This window comes from Aotus nancymaae, unplaced genomic scaffold (assembly GCF_030222135.1).
Source record: "Aotus nancymaae isolate 86718 unplaced genomic scaffold, 86718_ANA_hifiasm-v0.15.2.pri h1tg000011l, whole genome shotgun sequence".
In the NCBI taxonomy this organism is placed as follows: Eukaryota; Metazoa; Chordata; class Mammalia; order Primates; family Aotidae; genus Aotus; species Aotus nancymaae.
This window is the reverse complement of record NW_026988422.1, coordinates 23,583,293-23,598,454: the sequence shown is the minus strand read 5'-3', so window position 1 is coordinate 23,598,454 and position 15,162 is coordinate 23,583,293. Positions and strand designations below refer to the sequence as shown.

The window sequence follows — 15,162 nt, the reverse complement described above, 5'->3', positions numbered from 1 at the left end:
TGTAGTGTACATTGTAGGATGCTGCTAAACATCCTATAATGCACACTACAACCCCCTATAATAAGGAATTATCCAGCCCCAAATGTCAGTAGTGCTAGGATTAAGAAACCCTGCAGTAGGCCATCCTCCCTTACTTTCCATCTAGCTCTGGTGTAATAAATCATAGTAAATTGTGAGGGTGCCACTCTGACTTTTTATCCCAGAGTCAGTCCAGTTAGAAAATCCACTGTCCTGTACCCAGAATAGTGTAATGGTTACAGAATACTATTGCAAAAGGAAATATATAATCGGATAGTGATGCCTTTTGAAAAGTGATAGGTACTCCTGATATGATAGTGCCTCTAAAGCAGATCTCTAAAACTTCTGTAGAGACATGGTAACCAAATAACTTTGTGCCTCAGTTTGCTTTCAGTGGTAGTTTATTTCACATCTAAATTGTAATCATGGAGTTAAACAGTACATGAGGTGTCATATGCCTTCTCTGTTAAGGGAATAATAATATAATCAGGTACCATTATGGCATTATGTTTTCATTTTGTATATTATAGTGGTGTAGAGTTTTTTTGAGGCTCTTCTCCAGGGTCTGCTTTTTTGAGTTTGTGTTTATAGAAAAAAAATGTAATTTATGAACCTGTCAAATATTTGTGTAAATTTATAAGCTCCTACTCTCTTTGTTTTCCCTGAAGCTGACAATAAGTATTCCTTATGGCCTTTTTCAAAAATGTCAAAAACATCTGAGTAGAAGCAACTTACTATTTTGCTAACTACAAAAATCATTCTATAGAAATATTTATATAGATTTTTTTTTTTCCTTTAAGAAAGTTTCCTGGCTGGGCACGATGCCTCACGCCTATAATCCTAATACTTTGGGAGGCCAAGGTGGGAGGATCACTTGAGCCTAGGAGTCCAAGACCAGACTGGGCAATGTGGTTAGATGCCCCTGTCTCTACAAAAAAATTTAAAAATTGGCCAAGAGTGGTGGTGCACACCTGTAGTCTCAGCTAATTGGGAGGCTGAGGTGGGAGGATTACTTGAGCATGGGAGGTGAAAGCTGCAGTTAGCTGTGATTGTGCCACTACACTCCAACCTGGGTGACAGAGTCTCAAAAACAGAAAGTTTCCTAAGTAACATTTATAATCTGGCATCATACACAAGCTCTAAGTCGTCCAAAGCATTACTGTAATTGCATGACCATGTTTAATTTGTTTTTAAAAAGCCAGCCTCCCCCATCTCTATAAAAATATTTAAAAATTAACCAGGTGTGGTGGTGCATGCTTGTAGTTGCAGCTACTCCAGAAGCTGAGGTGGGAGGATTGCTTGAGCCCAGGAGTTCAAGGATGCAGTTAGCCATGATTGCACTACTACACTCCAGCCTGGGTGACAGAGCAAGACTCTGTCTCAACAAATAGCAAAGTATTGTGGTGCTTGCTTCCACAGCACATATACTAAAAAACAAAGTATTATGAATTGTCAATATTAGAATACTATTATTCATATTAAAATGGCATATACTAGAAAGTATTAAAATATTTTAGATGTATACACTGGTATCAAGAGTTACATAATTTTCTTTTAAATATATTTACAGCTTCCAGAGGCCCTTATTAGTCCTTGTTGACAGAAACATAGATTTGGCAACTCCATTACATCATACTTGGACATATCAAGCATTGGTGCATGATGTACTGGTAAGAGACTAAATATAGCACTTATTACTGAAATATAGTAACATGCAGTGTTCCCCTTAATTTCAAATTAACATCGTGGCTACAGAAACAAAAATGAGAAGGATGGAACTGAAACCTGTGAACAAAACAAATGATGGTACTGGTCCTGGATACTGGAAAATACTGATGCACTGAAGTTTAAAGTTTCATTTATGATCTTTATATAGGATAAAGTAGTGGTATTTCTGGCCATGATGGAAAAGAAAACAGTTGAAGAAAATGAACTATCTTGTTCAATTTTTAATTTTCAAACTAAATAAGTAAATAAAAGTGTTCTCCCTTAGGTGAAAAGCTATAATTTCTCCCTTTTCTCTGGGAATCAATTAAACCTCATTTCATGGCTTAAAAAAATATATATTTTTTTTATGTTACACCATATGTTTTCTGAAGTAATTGAACATATCTGATTTTATGCTTATAACAAAAATTTGTATTTATGCATGTATAAATTTAGCTACTAAATACTGTGTTTAGCATGTGACATACGCAGGTGAATACAATAGCTCCAATCTTCAAAGGCAATGGAAGGAACATATGTACACAGATATCTCGATGAGACACTATGTAATAGGCCCAGAATAGTCTCTATTTGATAGATAGAAGTTAAAATATTTGAACTTAAATCATTGGCTTTGTTAAAACTAACACTCTAGTTTACTAACTCCTAGCTCAAGACTCTAGGGATTATATTGTATAATCAATCATATCATGATTGTAAAGATATGTCATATAAACAGGAAATGAAAGGCTGAGTGTAGTGGCTCAGTCCTGTAATCCCAGCACTTTGGGAGGTCAAGGCAGGTGGCTCACATGAGGCCAGGAGTTTGAGACCAGCCTGGCCAACATGGCAAAACCCAATCTCTACCAAAAATACAAAAATTAGTGGAGTGTGGTTACACACGCCTGTAATCGCAACTACTCAGGTGGCTTAGGCTTGAGAATTGCTTGAACCCAGGAGGCAGAGGTTGCAGTGAGCCAAGATTGTGCCACTGCACTCCAGCCTGGGTGACAGAACAAGACCTAGACTGAAAAATAAATAAATAAATAAATAAATAAATGAAAGACATATATTTCTTTAAAATCTGGATATTAGCTTTAAAGTGTTTATTTAAATAAATCAGATTTAGAATTATGCCGTGACTCTAGGATGAGTGTCAAAGTAATAGCAGTCAACTTTAATTCAGTAGAGAAGGCAGGAAGAATCAAAGGGACTCTTCAATTAAACCCTGAGTAGTAGAACATGGAAGCTGGTTTTAGGAGATCAAGTAAGAGGCTGGAGAGGAAGAATACAGTTCTACCAATATTTGAGTGCCTACTCTTTAACATAATTTCTAGACCCTGGCCTCAATAGTAACAAAAACAATAGCTTTCTGTCTTTCTAGACCTTACATTCTAGTAGGGAAAACAGATAACAAAACTTGCAGCATTTCAAAAGGTAGAGTGCTTCTGAAGGACAGTGAAGTAGATAATAGTGAACAAGAGTGAAATATTAAAACAGGGAAGACCTCACTGATAAAGTGACATTTGAGTAAAGATCTAAAGGAGGTAATGTCGTGAATTACATAGCTATATGGAAAAGAACATAAGCAGAAGGATGCCTGATATGTTTGAAAAATGGCAAGGCAGCCAGATGGCCACAATGAAGTGAGGCAGGAAGAGAGTAGCAGGATAAAAGGTTAAATAGGACCCAGGAAGCAATATAATACAGGACTCTAGGGATTATAGTATATAATCATATCTTGATTGTAAAGTATTGGTCAAGATGGCCAGGGGAGACCTATGTTAATTCTACCTAAATAATTATAAGCTTGATTGGCTCACAGTACACTGAAGTTTATACACTGAACTAAACTATATTATTGGTGCAGTTAATTAGAAATCAAGCAGCAACAGGAGGCCTAAGGTAAAGACCATCCGAAAGCGCAGTAGTAACACTGGGGAGCACCTCAGGGTGGTTGCAGAGCAAGGAATACTGCTCTGGTCCCACAAATGCCTTCTCAACATGGAGTCTGAATGAGGGCCTCGCAAAGAGGGCTTATGGAAAGATCTCTAAGAAGGGAGGCAACCTCTGCTCACTAGATCCGGGAGGGTCTTTGCAGATGGGAGCTGGCAAGGAGGAGAAAAGCCTTGCAGGGCAGAGATCATGGAACACCTCAGGTTCTGCCTAGGTTCTCAGAATATGGAGTGATTCTAATTGCTCTATGTCCTCAATGCTCGGGAGATAAAAGCCCCTTGATGCATTGGGTGTGGTCAGACCAGGTGGCTCCCCATCTGCTATACTTCTGATGCAGCCGCACCCTGATAACAATTGGTGGTAAACTCAAGAGTACTAGTTTAGCATGTCTTAGAAGGATCTCAAGTGCTGTTAAATGCTCAGAACACTAGTTTAGCATGTTTTAGAAAGATCTCAAGTGCTCTCCTCACACTGGCTATCTTACCTACTCCTTTACCCTCCCCTTCCATGCCCATAAGATCAATGTGATTGTGCACATAATAAAAGTGTGGAGCCCAGAGTTCGGGCCAACGTGTTTTCCACACTTGTGTTTGTCCCCTGGACCCGTGCTGTAAATTCTACTCTTGTGTCTCTGTCTTTATTTCCTTTTCTCAATCCCACGTCGCCAACGGGACTAAGGGCACCCACATATGAGGTTGGTCTGGTTCCCAACATAAAGGACATTGAAAGGACATTGATTTTAATTTGAGGGAAATGGGGAACCACGTGGGATTCTGATATTCATTTTAAGACTGTCACTCTAGCTGTTACATTGAAAATGGACTCCACGGGGGCATAGGAATAACAAGGAGATTGGTTAGGAGGCTATTGCAGTTATCCTAGCTGAGATGATAGGAACTTATACCGGACAGAAATGTTGAGGGCTGTGATTTTATACTGACTGTAGAGTAGAGGATTTGCTGATGAGTTAGATGTGGGAGCTAGATGGAGAGAGAGAGAGAGAGAGAAAATTCATCAAAGATGGCTCCAAGGTTTTAGCCTTTGTAAATGGCAAGATGTTGTTGTTTAGTGACAACATCTTCTTTAGAAGAAGCAGTTTCCCTAGGGAAGATCAGATGTTTAGTTTTGGATATGTTAAATGTGACATGCCAGCCAGGCTTGGTGGCCGATACCTGTAATCTCAGCACTTTGGGAGGTGGGAGGATCACTTGGGCCCTGGAGTTCAAGAGCAGCCTGGCAACATAAGGAAACGCCATCTTCACAAAAAATAAAAATTAGTGAGGTGTGGTGGCACACCTACTCAGGAGACTGAAGTGGGAGGATCGCTTGATCCCCAACAGGTTGAGGCTACGATGAAGTGTGATCATACCACTGTGCTCCAGCCTGGGTAACAGAGTAAAGACCCCTGTCTCAAAAAAAAATCAGTAAAGTGAGGTGCCCATTAACATGTGAAAATATAAATGTTAAGTAGGTAGTACATAAGTCTGGAGTTCAGGAAAAAAAGTCTGGTTTAGGGAAATAAATTTAGAGGTAGTCCATATATAGATGGTATTTAAAGCCAAGAAACAAGATGAGATCACCAAGGGAATGAGTCTAGATAGAAAAGAGAAGAGGTCTGAGAACTGAACGCTGAGACACTTCAACATTCAGAGGTCAGGTTGATGAATAAAGAGCAGCCAGTGAGATATGAGAACTAGATCTGTGTTATTTTTTGAAGCTAGTGAATTACGTGTTTCAAAAAGGTAGTGGAGAGCAACTGAGGACTAATAAGTCACCATTACTTGTGACAATGTCAAGGTCATGAGGAACTTTGGCAAAAACAGTTTTCATAGTATAGGGGCAAAACACTGACTGAAGTGGGTTTAAGAGGGATTGGAAAGAGAAACATAAGAGAGTGAAGTTTTCCTGTAAAGGAGAGCCGAGAAAAGGGAGGACTTCTGGAAGGGGGATATGAGGTCAGAATTTTTTTTTTTTGAGACAAAGTCTCGCTGTCACCCACGCTGGAGTGCAGTGGTGTGATATTGGCTCACTGCAACCTCCGTCTCCTGGGTCCAAGTGGTTCTTCTGCCTCAGCCTCCCAAGTAGCTGGGATTACAGATGTGCGCCACCATGCCCTGCTGATTTTTGTATTTTTAGTAGAGATAGGGCTTCGGCATGTTGGCCAAGGTGGTCTCAAACTCCTGACCTCAGGTGATCTGCCCACCTCAGCCTCCCAAAGTGCTGAGATTACAAGCATGAGCTACCATGCCCAGACAGTATTTTTAAATGAGGGAAATTACAACATGCTTGTGTACTAATGGACATGATCAAAAGAACAAAGTTAATGATACAGGAGATGAGTGTCCTGCAGGTAGCATTAGTGAAGCAGTATAGACCAGGATTTCTCAATCTTGGCACTGATGACATTTTGGACTGGATCGTTCTTCGTTGGGGTGTATGGGGAGCTGTCCTGTGCATTGTCAGATGTTGAACATCATTCCTGGCCTTGACTCTCTAGGTGCCAGTAGAACTCCCTTGGTTGTGACAACTAGAATGTCTTCACACATCACCAGTTATACCCCAGGTGGCAGAAAGGAGCAAAACTGCCTGATTGAGAACCATGGTTACAGGCTGATGACATGAGTTTCAAAGCTAGAGTAGTTTTAGGAAAAAGGGCAAGTAAAGAGTCTGAGAGTAGCAAGGAAGACAACTAATCCCAGTCTCAGGTCCAGTGGTATGAGCTGTGAGAGGTTAGAGGAAAAAAGAGGTTCCCTTTTAAGAAGGCTGCAGGGGTTAGCCAGTTGGAGTTCAATTAGATCAATGAAAGAAAGGGGAAAGTTTAGAGAGAATGTTCAGAACAGGAGATTTTGCTGATGCCTGAGTATGAGTTCCAGAAGTGATAACAGAATTTCGGGAGTAGGTTAAGAATAGGAGATGGGGTCTGAGTGAGGTTGGAGGTTAAAGAGCTGTACAGGGATTCATGGGCATAGTGAGATACTATCGGTAGTCTCAAATCATATTTGGTTGGTGGGACCCTTACTGTTGGGTGGGAGGAAGGGGCGAGCATCTTAATAAGCATACAGATCATGGGTACTTCATCACACCTGCCAGTGGTGGTGTCAAGGCTATCTAGAGCACCTAATTGTCTAGGGATCCTTTCTAATTCTTGAACTTTGAGAGTCCCTGGGCTCCCTCTTGACTCCTCTGGATGGAGGAAATTAAAGTACAGGGTGCTTTAATACAGGCAATAAGACACATGTACAAATAATGGCAACATAAAAAGAGTAGACTCGGTCTCCATTGTCAGAAGAGAAAATTGGGAAACATAACTTAGGGCAGAGATTCTCTAAAACCAAACAAGGATAATACTAATCCTTGATACAGTTTTCACTGTTTCAGAATGAGATGAGAATAAAAAGGACTATGAAATGTGTTTTTATACTAGCCTTTATACTAATTTTTATTTCCTACTATTTGAAGTGACAATATCCTTTTAAAAATTAAAGGTGGTGAAAGTAGATGGTAAAGTTGTTTTTGTTTAATCTTTACATAAAAAGTTGACAATCTTTGAAGAGGTTGGTTATGATTAACTGTACAACTTAAAGTGACTTAATTCTATTCATTAATTTTAATGCAGTTTCTGGTTGTGAACAAACTATAACTGAGATGTCATAAATTATAATCACACAAATTTTTGTTGATTGTTAAACCTGCTACTTTTGAAGGTCTTCAGAGCTTTTAAAACCCTTAGTAATTATACCCTTTGCCTCCACAAGATGGAGTAAATGTTCTGCATAGTAAATGTTAACTGAAAATAGCAGTTTGCTTTTTATATTAAATGTCTTTGCCTGAAAATCTGCAACATTGATAATTGTTTATATATTAGACCTTAGAAACAACTATGAAAATTCACACAGCTTCCCTCTGTGTCAGAAAGATGTTTTTTCTCATTTTAAATGGGAAATACACTCCAATGGTAAAAATATAAAAATAATGAAACTCTGTAGTACCCATCTCCTTTTACTGGGATATAAGAAGCAAAATTAGTAATTAGAAGCCCTGATTCTTTTTTATTATATCTTGGTTGCAGGAGAGATGGATTTGATTGTTCAGCTACAGAGCTGTTGCCTTCAGTCAAAGGGATAGACATTATTTCGTCTCTTTCTTTTACTTGGCCTTTACTTTTTCAAATCTAAGATTCTTTTTTTGTACCTTTTACCTTCTGCCACTGACTCCTATTATTTGAAACATTAAATTGGAAGTTATATACATAGGGACTTTAATTAAAATTTACCTTTCTTTTCCACTGAAGAATTAAAAAAAGTGGTTTCCAAATAAATATGTATTTTTCAAAAGTTGTAAGAGAAGCATTTTATTTTATTTTTTTTTATTTTTCAAGACAGAGTCTCGCTGTCTCCCAGGCTGGAGTGCAGTGGCGCAGTCTCAACTCACTGCAACCTCTGCCTCCCAGGTTCAAGCGATTCTCCTGCCTCGGCTTCCTGAGTAGCTGGGACTACAGGCGTGTGCAACCACGCACAGCTCATTTTTGTGTGTTTAATACAGGCAGGGTTTCACCATGTTGGCCAGGCTGGTCCCAAACTCCTGACCTCAGGTGATCCACCCGCTTCAGCTTCCCAGAGTGCTTGGATTATAGGCGTGAGCTAATATGCCTGGCAAAGGTTATAAGAAAAGCATTTCAGGAGCACCTCTTTCCTTAATGATGTATGATTGCAATGTAACAGATGCCTAGATGTAGTTCAAGGTTGATGCTTTGGGTCCAAGGTTGATGTTTTATTGATCTTCTCTCATCTTTATTAACACAAAACCTCTTGGTCAGCGCTATGTAGCCTAATTTTAAGCATTTGCCTAAAAGTCAAAAGTGTAATGTAAACTTTTACTCATTTAATCCAAGCAAATACATACTTGACTGTACTTGATAAGAAGTGTCTACTGAAGGTATGTAGGCTGTGTAAAAGCCCAGACGATAGCCCTGATTTCATTCGCTTTTTAAAAAAGCATTGTTTCAGTATATCTCCATATTTGTTGCTGTGTCTGAACTTGCATTGAATTTTTATTTAAGGGAGAAAAAGAGTATGTACTATTCACTGATCTAACTTTAGCTGCTACCATTTTTTTTCTTTTGCCTTATATTCTATTTGCGTAACATTTGTCTATATTTATGATGGAACATTTTACAAAGATGTAATATATTTTATATAATCAGATATATTTAAAATATTTGCATTTCCACATAATCAATAATATAGGATCATATCAATTGAGAGTCATATAATCAATTTAAGACATCAGATATTTTTTCTTTTTATATTTAAGTTTTATAAATTATATATTATACATATACATCACATCTCAATTCAGACTAACCACACTGAAGATGCTCAGTAGCCTCCTGTGACTATTGGCAACTTTATTGGACAGTGTACTTCTAAATCATAAGGCCCAAATTCTTTACTACATTTAGAGATTGAATGAATTGCTTATGAGTTGAAATTATCACATGAAGACTGGTAGACATGTTTGCATATTGCCAGCAATGTATCTTGGGGGTGGGAGGGTTCCAGCTCATGAGTCCTAGGGTTGTAAACAGCTCTGCTTTAATATAAATGAACCAGCTTCCCAAATATATTGCCGATGGTGTAAAGAATACCTTGGCTTCTGAATTAAGATAGGTCAGGTTGTGCTACTCAGTCTAAACTAATACTCTAACCTCGGTGGCATAAAATAATAAAGATTTTTTTTCTTGGTCATAGTATTTATTATTTTTTTATGAATAAAATTTTTACTAGGAAATATTTCAGGTAACACAAATACAGTGAAAACTGTAATGAACTCATATTTACATTGTTCAGTTTCCCTGGTATTATATGATCCAAGCATGAATACTTCAGCATGTATCTATTTTTTAAAGTTATAATTTTACCCAACAAAATTAATAATAATTTCCTGATAATATACCAGTTCTGTATTCATTTGTTTCAAAGATGCTTCTTTACAGTTGGCTTGTTCAAATAGGAATCCAGAAATATACCTATACATTGTATTAGTTGATGTATCTCTTAAATCTCTCAGTTCTTCTCTCCTCACTCCTTTTTAATTGCCATTTTTTGACTGAAAGTGGTCATTTTTCTATAGATTTTCCTACATTTTGGCATTTGGCTGATTATATCCTTTTGTATCCCCAATACTTCCTGTAAACTAATTGATTGTGAAAATTGAGATTTCATTCAATTCATTGTCAAGGCCAATTTGCTGGCAGGTGTTCTTTAGTTTCTGTTTTATTACATCAGCAGGTATATGATATCTGTTTGTCCTAATGTTAGTGAACAGATTGATCGGTGGGTTCAGGTGTTGTCAGCATGATCCATCGATTACAGAGTTCTCCATAAATCTGATATCTAAATGTTTTAATGTCACTAATAATTATTCCCTCTTTATTTTAATTACTGATAGCAAATGGTGATTTTCTGATACTGTTATTGCTCCTCCATCTTTTTAGCTGATATGCTTATATAAAGAACTTTTTTTTATCATCTACTTAGGACAAATGCTTATCACCCTTTATTTGTCAATTTTCAGAGTTGGTGAGTACCCTAGTAATTTGCAGAGGCAATCAGTTAAGTCATTTGTTTTAGTATCATTTTATGAACTAACAGATTTTTATATTTGAGATGTTTTTACACTATTACATTCATTCATTTTGATGCTTGAATTATCCCATTTTGGGCCTATCATGTTGGCCTTGATAGCCTCTTGACATGACCCCATCAATCTTTGATAGCGTCTTTGGTTTCTGGTATGAAAAATATCCTAAGCTAATCATGTTCATTTTCTGCCTTAGATCTGGATGCAACCATTTCTCAAAAAGCCCCTGGTTCCTTTGAATGACAAATAGTGGATACCACAGTCTGGGATATTAGGGTTGTTTATTTCTACTGGGATGCTTTTGCTTTCAGACATTTTCCATGGTGAAAAAGACAGCATCTTCTGGTTTTCCCATTCTCTAAGATTAAATAACCCATTTTTTTAATAACAAGTTGTGGTACTGTGAAATTGTAAAATTACATTAGTGACTGTTGACTTTGCACACAATTTAGAAACATCAGTGGAGGGCTGAGTCTTCCTGTTTCATCGTAACAAATATGTTTTAATCTTTGCTCTACTTGAGTTTGATTTGAGAGACTGATTTGTGTGAACCAAAGAAACCAGACTTAGGTAAAACAGAAAATATTTGAATTTAAATTGTTAGATGGAATAAAACCATATATTATCACCATGACTGGGAATTTTGTTTCTTTGGCCACTCAGGAGAGCTGTGCCATTATAAATATACATTTATATCATTTTAGCTAGAAGCCCATCTTAATATATATGTATCTGTTGTGGAGTGATGGATGTCAAAAAACATCTAATGTGTAACTTGTGATTCTCTTTTTTTTTTTTTTTGAAAGAAAAAGAAAGAAAAAGAATAAAGAAAAGGAAGAGAAAGAGAGAGAGAGAATGGGAGTATTGCTTTCTTGCCGAGGCTAGAATGCAGTTTAGTAATGGGTATTGAAAACCTCTTTTATACCAATAATTATACTTGATGTAAACGAGAAGGAATAAAGGAAGAAAATAACAAATGAGCAGCCAACCAATATTTCATTTAAACCTATGAAATGCTATGCGATTACTGAGGAGTGATTTACTTCCAATTATATAGTCACTTATGAAATAGGTGTGAGGTGGTAATGTATGTTTTATGTATTTAAAGTGGAGAGTTCTATAAATGTTTATTAAGTTTACTTGTTCCGGGTCTGAGTTCAAGTCCTGGATGTCCTTGTTAATTTTCTGTCTCGTTGATCTATAAAATCGTTAGCTCTTCTTGTTACATTGATCCTTTTGCCATTATGTAATGTCCTTCTTTGCCTCTTTTGCTCTTTGTTGCTTTAAAGTCTACTTTATCAGAGGCAAGAATTGCATCTCCTGCTTTTTATTTATTTGTTTATTTTTACTCTCTAATTGGTTGATAAATCTTCCTCCTTCTCTTTGTTTTGAGTCTTTGTGTATCGTTGCATGTGAGATGGGTCTGGATGCAGCATACCAATGGGTTTTGGCTTTTTATCTGATTAGAATATATATAACTTTAATACTGGCATTTGATGCTAGCTGGCTGTTTTGCCCATTACTTAGTGTAAATTTTTCGTTGTGTTAATGTTCTTTTCTTTTTGATATATTTTTGGAAAGGCTGATATTGGTTGTTCCTTTATACGTATAGTGCTTCTTTCAGAAGCTCTTGTAAAGCAGGCCTGGTGGTGGTGAAGTCTCTAAGTACTTGTTTGTTGGCAAAAGATTTAATTTTTCCTTCGATTATAAAGCTTAGTTTGGCTGGATAGGAAATTCTGGGTTGAAAGTTCTTTTCTTTAAGGATGTTGAATATTGGTCCCCACTCTTTTCTGGCTTGCAGGGTTTCTGCTGAGAGATCTGCTGTAAGTCTGATAGGTTTCCCTTTATGGGTAACCTGACCTTTCTCTCTGGCTGCCCTTAGTATTTTCTCCTTCATTTCAACCCTAATAAATCTGGCAATTATGTGCCTTGGGGTTGGTCTTCTTGAAGAATATCTTTGTGGTGTTCTCTGTATTACCTGGAGTTGAATATTACCCTGCCTTGCCAGGTTGGGAAAGTTTTCCTGAATGATATCCTGAAGAGTATTTTCCAACTTGGATTCATTCTCTTCATCACATTCGGGTACACCCATCAAACGTAAATTAGGTCTTTTCACATAGTCCCATATTTCCTGGAGACTTTGCTCATTCCTTTTCATCCTTTTTTCTCCAATCTTGTCTTCTTGTTTCATTTCACTGAGCTGGTCCTCGACTTCTGATATCCTTTCTTCTACTTGATCAATTTGACTGTTTAAACTTGTGCATGCTTCGCGAAGTTCTCGTGTTGTGTTTTTCAGCTCCATCAATTCACTTATATTCCTCTCTAAATTGTCCATTCTCGTTAACATTTCGTCAAACCTTTTTTCAAGGTTCTTAGTTTCTTTGCATTGGGTTAGAACAAGTTCTTTTAATTCATAGAAGTTTCTTATCACCCACGTTTTGAAACCTGCTTCTATTATTGGAGCACACTCATAATCTATTAAGCCTTGTTCCATTACTGATGAGGAATTGCGATCCCCTGTAGAGCGAGAGGCATTCTGATTTTGAGTATTCTCTGCCTTTTTACACTGATTTCTTCCCTTCATTATATATTTATCCATCTGTTGTCTTTGTAATTATTGACTTTCTAACTAGGTCTCTGAGCAGACGTCCAACTTGTTGATTCCCAGTGCCGAAATCTGAGCAGTCCACTGCGCCGGCCAAAATAGCGGTGTTAAGATTGATGGTGCTTTTCTGCCCGGGAATCTCCGGACTCTGCACCAAAAACTGGCGCTCTAAGGCACCAGCAAAACCGCCGTGCCAGCCACAAGAGTCGCCCTGGCGACACATGGGGCTCCTCTGCTGGGAATCGCCTGGTCCGTGAGCGACAAATATTCGTCTGAAAGTGTGGCGTCCTCCCGTTCTCTGCGCTTTCACTGAGAACTACGAGCCCGAGCTGCTAGTGATCAGCCATCTTGGATCTCGTGATTCTCTTAAAGCTCTGATCTCTTCTCATTGAGTTCCATAGTTATCCATGCTCTTTGAGGGGAGGAAATTGTTTAGTGGTTATACATAATTGATTTCTCCATAAGAAATAGAATTACAGTCTCTAGGAAGTTCTGTAAATTGTGTCATTAGAGGCATTATCACCACTTTATCAAATATTGAACAGAAACTGGTTCTGAAGCATTCTGAAAGAGTAGAAATAAGTTTAAATTCCATTTTGGTTAGGTGCCTCATCTTTGAAATTTCCTCTCATGGAAATTACTTTTAGGGATGAGCTTTGAAAAATTAATTTTTTACATAGTGCTTTAATTTCCCCTGAATCTAATTGAAACTATTGTAGGTATTGAAACCCTGATGTATTAGTCTGTTGGTCTGTCTTACGAAGACAATGATCCTTACTCCTTATAATTCTATCTTCTATTTAATATTTTAAAGATCATATTTTGTCTTTTACCTGCCTTTGGCAAAAAATGATGAAACTCATAGCTATTATTTTACAATTAAAATCTTGAGTATGAAAGACGCAACTGTGATTTACAGAAAGGAATATTTGCCTGCTCTAGAGAATTTGTGTGTACTTTTCTTTATCATGTCTTCTGTCATTGGTGTCACCCCTATTCCCCAAACTGTCTAACTCCTAAGGTGAAGATTTTCTCCAGAGAAAATATTTCTTTTTGGGGATGAGAATTCTCTCTAGTTTTGTGTGCAAGGATGAGACGGTATAGGTGAGCTCATCTTCAAGTGACTGATGGCACATTTCTTTACTGTGGGGTAAGGATAGAAGCCAAAGCCATGGAAGATGTTGGTGGAGCCAGTGGGTAGTTTCCTTTCCTTTTCCTCACATCCCTCAGTTCTGTTCATTCTCATCGTTATCAAGAAGTATTTATATGTGTTCCCTAGTTTTAAATAGATTCTCTCTTGTATTTTATTTCTCTTGTTGGTTAATTTGATAGTAGGAGTTGAAGACTCACCTCAGTGTGTCACCTCAATATGAAAGCTCTAGCATTGTATTATGACTCCAGAATTACTCCAGATGTAATTCAGTAATAACATCTGTTGAATCAATAGCTATTTAATGATTGCTGTAACAGCATTTAGAGTTAAGGAGATAGTAAATTCTTGCCAAAATAAAAGATATTTTTATTTTACTTTTCTTTTCTTTGCCTGTGAATTTCAAGTCTGCATAAATAGGTATTGCTTATATTATCCAGAGATTATTTTGTTAACATTAACCCTCTCTGGCTCTACTGATGTGCTCTACTTGGGAAAGGAAAACAAGATCACTGAAGGCTTCTCAATGTTTTTATCACTTTCTGATGGGATTTATTTACATGTAGCGATTTGGGGCACCATTGTCCTATCTTTTAAGTTAGGAAAATGTGACTATCAATGGAAACAGATTAGACTCTACCATGTTAAAAGTAATTCTGTTGTCTTTCATTTGTGTATAAACGTTCATTTACTTTAACATGATTGAGTACAGCACAGAATGTTGTAATTTCCTAACTACAGAGATTGAAATTACCTTTCTTTATTTGCCTTGCTATTATGCAAACAATGGAAATGTCCTTGCTATTAAATTTTTCTCAGAATTTTTAACATCTTTTATTCCTTTATTATTTTTTGTTTTCTTTTAAGTATTCCATCAATACTTCAGTAATAACCTGCTCTCCTACTTTTGGAGCAGTAATTTTGTTAGCAAGTTAACTTATTTTGAATGAGCTGTGCCATCACCATGGAAATAGTACTTCACTAGAAATTCTAGTTAAATAAAGCTTAACTGTTTAAAGATGTTTCTCTTCAATATCTTTTGTTTTGTTAGATAATTTTTTAAAGCTAGCCTTCTTCCCAGATG

At 37.2% G+C, this 15,162-nt stretch overlaps 1 protein-coding gene across 4 annotated transcripts in view; it reads left to right on the top strand.

The window, feature by feature from the left end:
* SCFD1 (sec1 family domain containing 1) overlaps window positions 1–15,162 on the top strand; it is a 99,292-nt gene that overhangs the window by 29,911 nt on the left and 54,219 nt on the right. For all 4 annotated transcript variants that reach the window (XM_012468361.2, XM_012468346.2, XM_012468366.3 and 1 more), the window contains one exon: window positions 1,589–1,688. In XM_012468361.2, the coding sequence (XP_012323784.1) occupies window positions 1,589–1,688 (100 nt within the window). The remainder of the gene's footprint in view (window positions 1–1,588; window positions 1,689–15,162) is intronic.